Below are 13,484 nucleotides of genomic sequence, written 5' to 3'. Positions count from 1 at the left end.
ATTGTCTTCGTGCCATTTGTCGAGGTGGAATTGGGGCATTAGGAAGTGGAGGCATCAACGATGAGAATGTTAGAGAGATCGTTTACTCGATCCCTCCAATGTACTATTCCTGGACTGACAGTGTAAAGTATGAGACTTACAATATTCATTGTAAGATAATGGCTAAGAAACTCATTCCTGGTCAGTCAGTTAGAGACCGTGTGAAGGAACTGATTAATTCATTCAATCGGATGGATATCTTAGGGAGACCATTTGATGATGACTTTGCTCATGACACTCTTCTGTTCTCACTCCATGATGGATTTGATCTCGTCAAGCTTATTCATGATGATGAAGGCTCGACAGTGACACTAGTCAACCTTTTGATTAACCATACAGAGGAGTACTTGAAGAAGGAGAGAAGCCAATGTTTCTATTGCAGTAGGTGATCTTGCCACATGCTAGGGTGTCCCCATTACACAACAGTGAAAATGGAAGGTAAGGAGTTACCTAATGTTTTTGTTGTTGAAATCAATCTTACCTCTTCTAGAAATTGGGTATTCGATACCGGTTGTGGTACTCACATTGTTAATAACATGTAGGGCTTAAGAGAGAGTAGGAAGTTAGCTAAAGGGGAAGTCACACTTCGAGTAGGAAATGGAGAAAAAGTTGCTGCACTTGCTATTGGAAACTATCATTTGAGACTTACGTCTGGTCTTATTTTGGTGCTTAATAACTGTTATTATGTCCCAACTATTACCAAGAACATTATTTCAGTTCCTGTTTTAGATACTGAAGGTTTTTCTTTTGAAATAAGAGACAAAAGTTGTTTTATTTCCAAAGAAAATATGTTATATGCTAACGCAAAATTGATTAATGGCTTGTATGTCTTAGATTATACAACTCATGTTTACAACATAGATCAGAAAAAGTGCAAAACAAATGAATCAAACCAAACCTATTTATGGCATTGTAGGTTAGGTCATATAAACCAATCCCGCATCCAGAAATTACAAAAGGATGGACTCCTGAATTCATTTGATTATGAATCATTTGAGAACTGTGAGTCATGCTTGTTAGGTAAAATGACCAGGTCACCTTTTACTGGAAAGGGTGAAAGAGCTAGTGACCATTCGGGCCTCATGCATACGGATGTGTTTGGACCAATGAGTTCAAAATCTAGAGGTGGTTTTAACTACTTCATTACTTTTATTGATGATTTAAGTAGGTATGGATATATCTATTTAATGAAGCATAAATCGGAATCCTTTGAAAAGTTCAAGGAATTCCAGAATGAGGTACAAAACCAACTTGAGAAAACAATTAAAGCATTGCGATCCGATCGTGGTAGTGAATATTTGACCCAATAATTTGATGAACATCTGATTAATCGTGGAATAATTTTTCAGTGAACTCCTCCAGGAACGCCACAATTGAATGGTGTTTCAGAAAGAAGGAATCGAAACTTTACTTGATATGGTTCGATCCATGATGAGCTTTACTGATTTACACATATCGTTCTGGGGATATGCATTAGAAACAGCTGCGAACATACTAAACAGAAGCCCGTCCAAAGCAGTTGAGAAGACACCATATGAATTATGGACTGGAAAAGTTCCAAAGTTGTCTTATCTCAAGATTTGGGGATGTGAAGCCTATGTAAAATGTTTACAAGGCGATAAACTAGGCCCTAAATCAGACAAATGTTTCTTGTGGGTTATCCCAAAGAGACAAAAGGGTATTACTTCTACAATCGCAAAGATAACAAAGTGTTTGTTGCTCGTGATGGTGTCTTTCTAGAAAGAGAATTTCTTTTTACAAAGTCAAGTGGGAGTAAAGTGGTTCTCGAAGAAATTCGAGACGAGCAACAAATGGATGTGGATAACACCACATCAGAGGGGAGGGCGCATGAGTCGACTAATACGACAAATCATGTGTCGGAGCAAGCTAATTCAACTAGCGAGACTCCTATCGTCCCACTTGAATCTAATTCTTGTGAAAATCTTCAGAGAGTTGAAGAGAATATTTCTATTGTTGCTCCTACCCCACGTAGGTCGAATTAGAAACAAACAATTTCTTGAGGTTCTGATAACTAAGGATTCTGAAATCTTCTTATTGGAGAATGAAGAACCCACAACCTACAAGCAAGCTTTGGCAAGCCCCAACTTAGTAAATGGCTTGAGTCCATGAAGTCCGAAATGGAATCAATGTCTGAAAATGCTGTGTGGACCCTTGTTGACTTGCCTGATGGGGTAAAACCCATTGGATGCAAGTGGGTCTACAAGATTAAAACAGACAAGGATGGAAATGCCTACATCCACAAAGCAAGACTGGTTGCAAAAGGATACAGACAGATTCATGGTATTGACTATGATGAAACATTTTCCCTAGTAGCAATGCTTAAGTCCACTCGGATTCTTCTAGCGATTGCTGCACTTTTCAACTATGAAATCTGGCAGATGGATGTCAAAACCGCCTTCTTGAATGGGTTCTTGACGAAGGAAGTGTATATGAAACAACCTGAGGGTTTTGAAGATCTAGAAAATCCTGGAAAGGTATGCAAACTTCAGAAATCCATTTATGGATTGAAGCAAGCATCAAGGAGTTGGAATCTTTGTTTTGATGAGGCGATCGAACAGTTTGGTTTTCTCAAAAGCGAAAAGGAACCTTGTGTATACAAGAAGTCCAGTGGGAGCAGCGTGGTTTTCTTAGTCTTGTATGTAGATGACATACTACTCATAGGGAACGACATATCAATGCTTGAGTCAGTCAAGGAATGGTTGAAGAGTTATTTTTCTATGAAGGACTTGGGTGACGCCGAGTACATTTTGGGAATCAAAATCCATCGAGATAGGTCTCGAAGGATGATTGGACTGAGTCAAGAGACTTATATTGATAAGGTTCTTGACAGGTTCGAGATGACAAACTCCAAGAGAGGATTTCTCCCCATGTCCCATGGCATTACGCTCAGTAAATCTCAGTGTCTGGTTACGCCAGACGAGATGAGACGTATGGCTATCATACCTTATGCTTCGGCAATAGGGTCGATAATGTATGCCATGATTTGTACAAGGCCGGATGTTGCATATGCTTTAAGCATGTGTAGTAGATTTCAGGCAAATCCAGGAGAAGCACACTGGACAGTTGCCAAGAACATCCTTAAGTACTTGAGAAGGACTAAAGGAATGTTTCTAGTATATGGCGGCGAAGATGAATTGGTTATCAAAGGCTATTCGGATGCGAGTTTCCAAATTGACAGAGATGATTTTAGATCCCAATCTGGGTACATTTTCTGTCTAAATGGAGGAGTAGTGAGCTGGAAGAGTTCGAAGCAAAGCATTGTCGCAGACTCTACAACAGAATCAGAGTATTTGGCTGCAGTTGAAGTAGCAAAGGAGGCTGTTTGGATAAAGAAATTCCTAACTGAGTTGGACATTGTACCAAGTGCTTAGAAAGGAATTGAGTTGCATTGTGACAACAATGGCACAATTGCTCAATCAAATGAGCCAAGGTCACACTTCAAATCTAAACATGTTGAGAGGAAATATCATCTCATTCGAGAGATCGTTGGCAAAGGAGATGTCAAGATGTCCAAAGTTCATACGGATGAGAATATCGCTGATCCTCTTACTAAACCCCTTCCATTGCCTAAGCATGAGAAACATGTTAGTGCAACTGGATTGAAGCTAATGATGTAATTTAAGTTGTATTAGTTTTTGAGAAAAACTTATTACATATGTAATACATTCATTTGCAGAATTATGTTTAAGCAGAAATTCATTATTTCTCTTATTTAATTATGGTTTTGATATTAAATAAAATGTCCAAAATAATTATGGATTGATGGGCTCATCAGGTTGATGACCTGGTGATGAAACCCAACAGGTGAACAAAATCTATATATTATTTAAGTTCCTAGTTCGAAATCATTAAAGTGGACATAAATGATTTCATTACAAGGACTAGCATGTAAGATTGATTAGATAGCGCAGTTTCATGGGCTATAGGAGCGTAGTGAAGCTCGGTCAATCACATGGATATGCATGTATGATGCATGATCGAACTATAGACCTATTTTGAAGTTCAGCTTCCGGATATGTTAGTGGATTTCTTTGACATGAGTGGAACACTAATTCTATTCAATAATTGATTTGACTGGTACATTAAAACGTTTTCCCGTAACTGGAGATTATAAAGGATGTTTCCTGGTTAATTCAAGAGTTGAGTGGGAGCTTTGGTTGCCACAAGATTGGATTGAGTCTACCTATTTAATTAGGAATGTGTCTTGGCCCCTTGAAGAGGGAGAATTCAGAAAATGCATGGCCGTGCTCAAATGAATTACATAGTAATCATTTGTCTTGTAATTCTAACTCAGATTTCAAAAAAAGATTTGTAGATTAATATGATCACGACATGAGATGCAATCATATTATCAAATCGACACACATTGACTTAAGGATTTGAATATTGTGCAAGTGGGAGATTGAAGGAATTATGTTTTCGATAAGTGCAATTACTAGATATATCAAGGATCACTAATTATGGAGATAATAAGTTTGTTCTTTTGGGTCATCATTGGCTATTGCTAGATTATGATAAATGATCTTTGGGCTAGTCAAATAGTCTAAAGCCCTTTAGAATGGATCCTATGAGGTTACACAACAAGAGTATTGGGTTAAACAAGTTAGAGGCCCATTAATGGGCCTCATGAGATTATGACAAACCATAAAGAGTGTTGGGCTAGAGTAGGTTGATTAGGAATAGGTGTTTGGGCTTAATATGGACTCTTATTTAGAGAAGTGATCTATAAATAAGATCCATGACTTAGATTGACATAACAATTGACAAGTCAGTTAATTGTAATTCAAGCAACCAAGTCCCAAAACCCTAATTCTCTCTCTCTCACTCACGGCCCTCTTTCTCTCCTCCCCTTGTCCGTACGGCCACCCCCTTGTGGTGGTTCGTGTGGTGGTTCGTAGTTGGTTTGTTGCTCTCTCTTCTCCGTAGAAGGTCAATTGAAGGGTTCAATTGCAACTAACTAGCATTAGTGGAGGTTTAATCCGTGCTCGTGGACCAAATAGAGGAATCACACTTGAGGTTCTTTATCTCCCTTGTTCTTGCTCGATCACACGTGGAATCACGCTTCAAAGGTATAATTACTTATTCTTTATGTGTTGTGCATTGATCTTGGTTATTAGATGCTTATGAATATGATTCATGAAATACTGCTTAGAGTATCTAAATCCCTACAATTGTATGTCGAACCAGCGATGCATATGCCACCTTAGTGGAAAAACGTCCATCTCTTGTAAACTTCAAGTAGACGAAATCATCCATGATACCGTGGGGCCTTTCCAATGAAAGGATTCGCTGTGCTGACAAGGAGTCAAACATACGATGTATCAAGGAAGTATCCCACGGGTTTGTACGCAGATTAATAATAGAAGAAACATGAGTCGGCAAGGACGACTCAACAGCCGGATCTTTAAACTTAACTAGGCCGCCCGAGGCCCAGTCATCCTCCAGAATTCGCACCTTAGAGCCCGAGCCTACTTTCCAAGCTAGACCAGAAGACAAAGCTGACATACCATCCATAAGACCACGACACCCCCAAGAAGATCTGGAAATTCCTCCCGCCCGAAACGAACTAAGGGAAGGATACTTGGAAAGCATAACCCTTGAAACAAGGAGCTGGGGTGATGGTGGATACGCCAACATTGCTTTGCCAACAAGGCAGAATTTAACAATGCCACACTCCGAAGACCTAAGCCACCCATTCCTTTGGGAAAATGCAGAAGGGCAGCGAAGCGGAAAGCAAAACCTTTAGACGAAGATGAAGTCCGTCATCGGAACCGAGACAACATACTATCAATCCGATCGCAAATGGAAGCCGGAACCGTGAAAACCGACAGAACATGATTGAACGAGGCAACCAGAACCGAATTGATAATCACCAACTTAGCAGCCGCTGATAAGCGCAGCGAAATCCGAAAGATGCATTGCAACGGAGTCCAGAAGATGACCAAATGCTGCAACCTTACTCCGCCCCAAATCCACGGGGAGGCCGAGGTAGGAACCCATAGAGTCCTGACAATGGAGGCGCATGCTACTCGCTTAGGAATCCCTATAGTCGATCAGCGTGTATTTCGTCATTTGCGAAATACACGTTTCTTGTATGAATGCGTTGGTGTGTTTGATATAAGACCTTGTTTTATATAGCTAGCACAATGTTTGGTTGGTGGCGACTTTCTTATTCTTTTTTTTGCTCATCAATCAATGAATCTAGTCACAAAGTTATCTCATAATAAGGATTAACATTTGAAATGGCTATAAAAATTCAAACAAAAAAATTATTATTATAGGAAAAAGTGATCAACATACAATTGATGCTCAACTAAACAAAAGAAATTAAAGGACAATAATTGAAAGCACATACACGTGTATTTTAAAGCGAGGAAGAAATGAAGAACAATGATATTTGTAGGAAGAGGGCTCTGAGAAATTACAAAATAAATTACATTGTATAGAGAAAAGAAAAATAAAGGGTTTTTCTAAGCTATGTTCCCAAGTTTTTCGGTTTCTAAGTTGTACTCATGCATTTTTAAAGTTATAAGCCGTGCCCTTCACCTCACGATATTTTATCAACAATATCCTTTGACAGTCATATTCATTAACGAAACTTAAGTTATTTTATCAATAATGGTTTCGTGGCGTTATTAATTTGACACGTGTCCCGTTCTAATTGGTTTAACACTTTAAAAAAATTTCAAAAATCAGAAAATAAAATAATAAAAAAGGTTATTATTAACGTCAAAGGTTATTGTTAATAAAAATTAGCGAGGTTAAGGACACAGCTTAGACGTTTAAAAAGACATGAGCACAGCTTAGAAACCGAAGAAGTTTGGGGGCATAACTTAAAAAAGTCCAAAAAAAAATTACATTGTATAGAGAAAAGAAAAAAAAAAGAAAAAAAAAACGTCGTAGGAATTAGTGGATTCAGGCCTAATAATAAGTACGGAGTACTCCGTAATACAGAAAGGTTAACTAAACATTTGTGAATTCAACAATACAGTTTAATAAAATGGTAGCTAAACATCATATTTTGATCCATGAGCTCAACCCATAAGTTATTTAAAAAAAATTTAACAGCTACTTTACCAAATGCCACTAAATACTTTAATAGTTCACCAAATGTCATCAACGTTTTCTAAATTCACCAAATGCCACCAAATTTTTTAAAAATTCACCGACTGCCATTAATGACTAGCGGCCGTTAATTCCGTTAGTTATTAGGATTAAATCATGACTCGTGTCATGATATAATTGGTTCATTTTAATAATTTATTTTAAATAATAAAAATAACATTTTTTTTCTCAATTTTCGTGACGAAAATTGTTTGGGAAAAGTTTGGGGGGTGATTTTGTCCCTCTAAGGTAGGGATGGCAATGGGTCCTGGACCCGACCAAGACCCGGTTGGACCCAATCCATATTTCAGGGTCTGGGTCCTTAAATTTTAGACTCGATGGGTCTGGGTCTAATTTTAATGGGTCGAGTCTGGGTCTGGGTCTTCACTTTTTGGACCCAGATCCGACCCATGGACTCGTTTTTTATTTTTTTTTAAAATTTTTGTTATAAATAATAAATGTATATCACACATACTATTATTAAAATAAACCATTTAATAAGATATATTAGATTAGTAATATACTACGTAATTAGAGGTTGAGAAGATAGATTTTAGAGAAAGTCAGCAAAGCAGCAAGCAGCCAAGAATCTTAGTTTTTAAGATTTTTTTTTTCATGCATTGTCTTTACTTTTTAATAAACAGATTATTTGTGTATCAAAATATGAACAATTTTTTTATAATGCATCTTTTATTATATCAAGTAGTAGTATAGTTATAAATTTATAATATATATAAAAGATTATGAAAAAATATAAAAAATTATAGTTGGACCCGTTTTGGACCCATTTTAGACCCGAGACTCGCTAGACCAGGTGGATCTGGGTCTGATTTTTTTAGACCTGGTGGGTCTGGGTCGGATCTGGCTCCACATCTAAAATTTTGGGTCTGGGTCACCTCAACCCATTGTCATTCCTACTCTAAGTTTTCAAATTATGCTCGGAATTAGAGTCGTCAAAAGCTGACCCGACCCGAAAAATCGACCCGAACCTGATTATTAACTGACTCGTTTGAACCCGAAGAAAATGGTGACCTGAACCCGATATGACCCGACCTGAAACCAATCCTAGACCCGAGTTAACCCGAGTATTTGAGACCCAAACCTGAACATGAACCGACCAGGAGATGACCCGACCTGAATATAACCCGTAAAATATTGACTTGAACCGAACCCGACCTGAACCGAGATTGACCCGAACCCGTTCTAACCAGTCAAAACCCGAATTAAATTTAACTCGACTTACTACTAAATCGACCCGAATTTAACCCGATCTTTTATTAACCTGTTTCGAATTTACCAGATCTATTACTAACCCGACTCAAAATGCAACCCGATCTGTTACTAACCCGACCCTAAATCAACACGACATGTTATTGACCCTACCCAAATTCAACCTGAATTGTAATTGACCCATTTCAAACTGAACCTAACATGTTATTGACTTGATCCGATTTTAAATCACCTTAAATTCAATTTAGGCCACCTTATTATTATTGATCAAAGTATACTTATATAGTTACGTCATCATTTGTGTAGTTGTGTGCTTGTGCAACCGAGTTACTATGATAAGTTCAATAGTCAATAGTTCAAAACATACGACTCATTACATGGACTAATTGTAGTTATTTGCTCATTTCTAATTGTTAGAATATATTAACCCAATATTTGAGACTCGAATCCAAACATGACCCGACTTGAAAATGACCCGACCTGATTGTAACCCGCAATTTGACTTGAATCAAACCTGACTTGAACCCAAGAATGACCCGACTTGTAAATGACCCGACTTGATTATAACCCACATATTATTTTTACTTGAACTGAACCCTACTCGAACCTGAGTATGACCCGACCTTATTATAACCCGCAAATTATTGACTTGAACCGAACCCGACTTGAACCCGAGAATGACCCTAACTCATTTTAACTCGTGAAAACCCGATCTATTATTGACCCGACCCGAATGTAACCCAACCTATTATTGACCGGACCTAAACTCGACCCAAACCCGATAAGATGTATGACCCGATGTGACCCGACTCAAGCATGACCCCTAAAATTGTAAAAAAAATCAATAATGACATCATACATTTAATTGGCGGGGAATTTTTTTAATGAAGAAGCGACATATAGGGTAGGGAGGGGGTTGATAATGTCAGCAACTTTTTGTTTTAATATTAAAAAAATAGAAGTCTCAGCTATGAGAAGCCACAAAACTAAGGGCTTGTTCATATTTACTAAATTGAGCTGAATTGAACTGAACTGATTTGAATAGAGTTGAAATGAATATTTTATGAGAGAAGAAATTTAGGACCTGAAGTGCTGAACTGAACTGAAATGAAGTAAACTAAAATTAAGTTGAAGTGAACATGCCCTAAACTCTTACTATTATGAAAGGCGACAAAATTATTTGAGATGGTCCTTAAATTTTGTTTTTATTTAGGAAATGGGAATTACACGCAATACATACTCAACATATTGTTGCCTTATTACACTTAATTAACACAATTACATCATGATCACACAACTTCTACTCGATCAGCATGCATGAACGAATGTCATACACAATAAAACTTTAGCAAATCCTTAGGCTAGTTTCACAGTTCAGCCTCATAATCATCATCACCATTATTGTTTGCTTTAAAAAAACTAATGAACTGGTTGTAATGCCTTTGTAGTTTATTGATGACAAGTGCTAGAGATACTCGGCTGTTATCAGTCATAGTAGCGTCTTCGTTCTTTAGAAGCCCCATGTCTCTAGCAATCTCTTCGACACTCGACACTATCCAAGGCCTATCCTTAGGATCCTTTAAATCTAGCGGCGGCGAGATTACACCTCCCTTAGAATTCTTAATTCCTACAGTGATCTTCCGCCAACTCTTTTCAAATTCGACCGTTTTAAACTCGGGTTTATAACATTCATCAATATCTTTCTCAAAATTTTGCACAATCATTCTCTCGATATATGCAAATCGTGTTGCCTCAGAAAGCATTTGCATAACAACGAGCATAAATCGTGCTTCACTCGTATCAACAACGGGCTGCCCATAAACTTTGTTAAAGAATAAGTTTAGTGGCTGTTTTCCCAATCCCAAATTGGCTCTAGAACCTGCCTTACTCTCAACCTCAGCATAATTACTTTCATAATTCATAACTAGACGATTAGCTTTAACTTTCGCCTCTGGAAATAGATTCTTTTCAGCATCAGCAGGGTAATCCTTGGCAAAATCTTTAAAAATATGTGACCTAGAGTTTCCATTGATTTTGTCAAGATAAGCAACCACATATAAATTATAATTTTTTCTTAAATTCACAGCAATTGTGATTGTCCTTCTCCCTGATGCTGTAAAATCGACATACAGATAATTTTTTGCTGCTGAAGGTGCAGCCATTACTGGTATATCGGGGCGCCCGCCATATACAATCTTTCTATCCCTCACTCTGTTACGTACATCAGTCAACAATTGCGAGTAGGTAGCTGTTGTAGCACCTTCGATGTCGAAGCTTACATCTGGTTTTGCGGCGAGAGTTGGTTCAAGCACTATCCATACTGCTATAGCTACCATAACATAAGCGTTCATGATTTTTATTCCCACCATTCTACGTACTGTCTTTTTCGCCTGTCAATACTGGGTGTACACATAATTTTGTTAGAATAAACTTCAATTCATCCGTTCAGGGCCGTCTTAAACAATTTAGTGGCCCTGTGCTAGTAATAATTGTAGGCCCTCGAAACTTAAAAACCACACAAATTTTAATATGAAATTATGCCACCTGATTTTTTTAACATGCTAGAATATAGAAATTTATACTCGAATTATTAATTTACCACGTTGCTAGCATATCATTTTTTCACGGGTAACTAAATTATTAATTAACATGTATTTCGTATTCGTAAACCTTACACTCATATTACTCTGTATTGACATAAACTACAGTTACAAAATGCTGATCCGCTGACCTCAATTCTCATAAGATACTAAACTAATGTTGCCGCACAGCCGCACTACAACCAATTTGACAGATTACATTACGTTTACTGCTTGACATATCAGAATTATATGCCCGTTATTATTGACTTATTGCAATTTGAGGCCCTTTAAATTTTCGGGCCCTGTGCAATCCGTTTCAAATTACTTGCAACGTACGTCACTTAGAATGCATTGTAAGGAAGAAGAGATATGAAGACATAAACGATTTAATAAATCAATAAGTCAATAATTCTCATGCTTGTGTTTCAATTATTTTGATTAATATGGATATTTACCATCAAATCTATTCTTTCAAATAAAAAAGATATTTTGTCACAAACTACCTAATAAAATCCAGATTTTGGGATAAACTACCTAATAACAAGTAAAACATTGTGAAATACTACCTTTGTTGGATTTTCATCGCTAAACCACCTCAAAATACGTTCAAAACCATTGTTTTATCCCCAAAACCATCACAACCTGCTTGAAATTTCCTCCACCGTACCACGCTGAAACCACCCTATATCCCCAAAATCACCACCCCTAACCCCAAAAACAACCATCTCGATGCATGAAATTGCCACCACCAACTTGTAATATCTTACAACCCCCCAAAAAATAACCTTATCAGTTATTACCTTAAACCAACCCCGGCCCATAGTGGTTTAGGGGGGAGTTTTGAGGTGGTTCAACCCCATAGAATTTGGTCAACGGTGAAAAACATTTACCTTTTATTAGGTAGTTTCTTACAATATTTTTTATTAGATTATTTCTTACAAAATTTAGGTTTTATTAGATAGTTTCTGACAAAAAATCCAAATTAACAACATGTTGTATTAAAAGTAATATGAAATGGAGTAAGTACTAAAAAAAAAAAAAAAAAGGTATTAACACACAATACAAAACAAAATTAAAAAAAAAATTACTAGTTATTGTACATAATAAAGTGGCTTCATGCATCAACAAAAGATGACTTACCAATAAAAACTGAGAAATGAAAGTAGCTTGATTATGAGTGCAGATGACTAATAGAATGTTGTACTGAACAAACAATACAATGAGCTACAATTAACCTTCAACCTATTATCTTCTTTAAATAGAAGTCGTCATGAGAAAAGTTCATGAATAGACATGTTAGACACCCAAAAATTTTTAAATACTTTGTATAAAAATTGAATAAAAACTACGAAGTATATTTAAGCAATTATATTGCATATAGATGATTGACCAACTATAAAATAAAGAAAGTGTGATAAAATGATCAATAAAAGCTATAATGCTGATGTCTCCAATAAATGTTACAGGTAACATTTGTCATACATTTTAAAATTAAGGAAATTATGTAGTACGACCTTCGTTATTTTTTTTTTCTTCAGAAAATCTTGCGTGGAACTGATCCACAATAATATTATTATGAACCTAAGGTTTATATATACGTAACTAACATTATATTCAACATAGTGAACCCTAATTTTAATATAGTAACCTTATTTTTTAACATATTACTCCGTAACCTTTTTTAAAACTTGTGTGACTTTTAATTTTATTATGAATTTAAAGTACGATATTATGTTGAATGTTGAACAGTGACCTAATTTTAACATAGTGATTATTATTATTATTATTATTATTATTATTATTATTGACCATTATATTAAATATTTCATTAAAAAAATTAACCTCTTATATCTTTTATAATGTCACACTAACTTTTATTTCAACATAACAACCTTTATTTTATTATAGTAACCTTTTTTTTTAATTAATAAAACAATCATATTGTCTCTAATGTTGGTGGTCCACAATAAATTAGTGTGAACCAGGTCCATTAAAGAATTTGTAATTTTTTTTAAGCTAGAGTTAGGATTGTGCGTAGTTTAATAAAATAAGATGTTAGTTGGGTAGATCAGGTAATAAAAAAATCCAAAGAAAAGAGTACAGTATTAGGATTTAGGATAAATATTTTTATTGAAAAGTAAAGTGGTGTGAGCGGATTGTGGACCATTAAAGGAGTGAAAAATGATAAAGTAAGACAATATGGATCATTAGTAGACAAAATATTAAACTGTAAGAGATTTTCAAAAGAGAAAGTGTAGCTAATTCTTAAATGAATCTTGTTCACACTAATTTATTGTGGACCACTAATATTAAAGAAACTATGGTTGTTTTATTAATAAAAAAAAGGTCACTATAATAAAAATAAGGTCACTATGTTCAAAGAAAAGTCATTTTGGTAATATATTATAAGAGGTTCATTTTTTTAATGAAATATTTTATATACTGGTCAATATGAATAATAAAGGTCACTATGTTAAAATTAGGGTCATAACGTCGTATTAAAGTTCA

The 13,484-nt window shown here is 36.0% G+C and overlaps 1 protein-coding gene across 1 annotated transcript; it reads right to left on the bottom strand.

Annotated features, from left to right (window-relative positions):
• Positions 1-9,761: 9,761 nt before the first annotated feature.
• Positions 9,762-10,763, bottom strand: LOC145571181 (ribosome-inactivating protein PD-L3/PD-L4-like). Its single transcript, XM_081630256.1, has one exon. The coding sequence runs from the start codon at positions 10,761-10,763 to the stop codon at positions 9,762-9,764; it is 1,002 nt and encodes a 333-aa protein (XP_081486382.1).
• Positions 10,764-13,484: the final 2,721 nt, after the last annotated feature.

This window comes from Chenopodium album, chromosome 12, assembly GCF_948465745.1.
Source record: "Chenopodium album chromosome 12, dcCheAlbu1.1, whole genome shotgun sequence".
NCBI lineage: Eukaryota > Viridiplantae > Streptophyta > Magnoliopsida > Caryophyllales > Amaranthaceae > Chenopodium > Chenopodium album.
The sequence above is the reverse complement of the archived record's forward strand: the minus strand, read 5'-3'. Positions and strand labels throughout refer to the sequence as shown.

Bases quoted from the DNA above. Each gene is read 5' to 3' on its own strand.
- LOC145571181 (XM_081630256.1), bottom strand. From the start codon at position 10,763: ATGGTGGGAATAAAAATCATGAACGCTTATGTTATGGTAGCTATAGCA.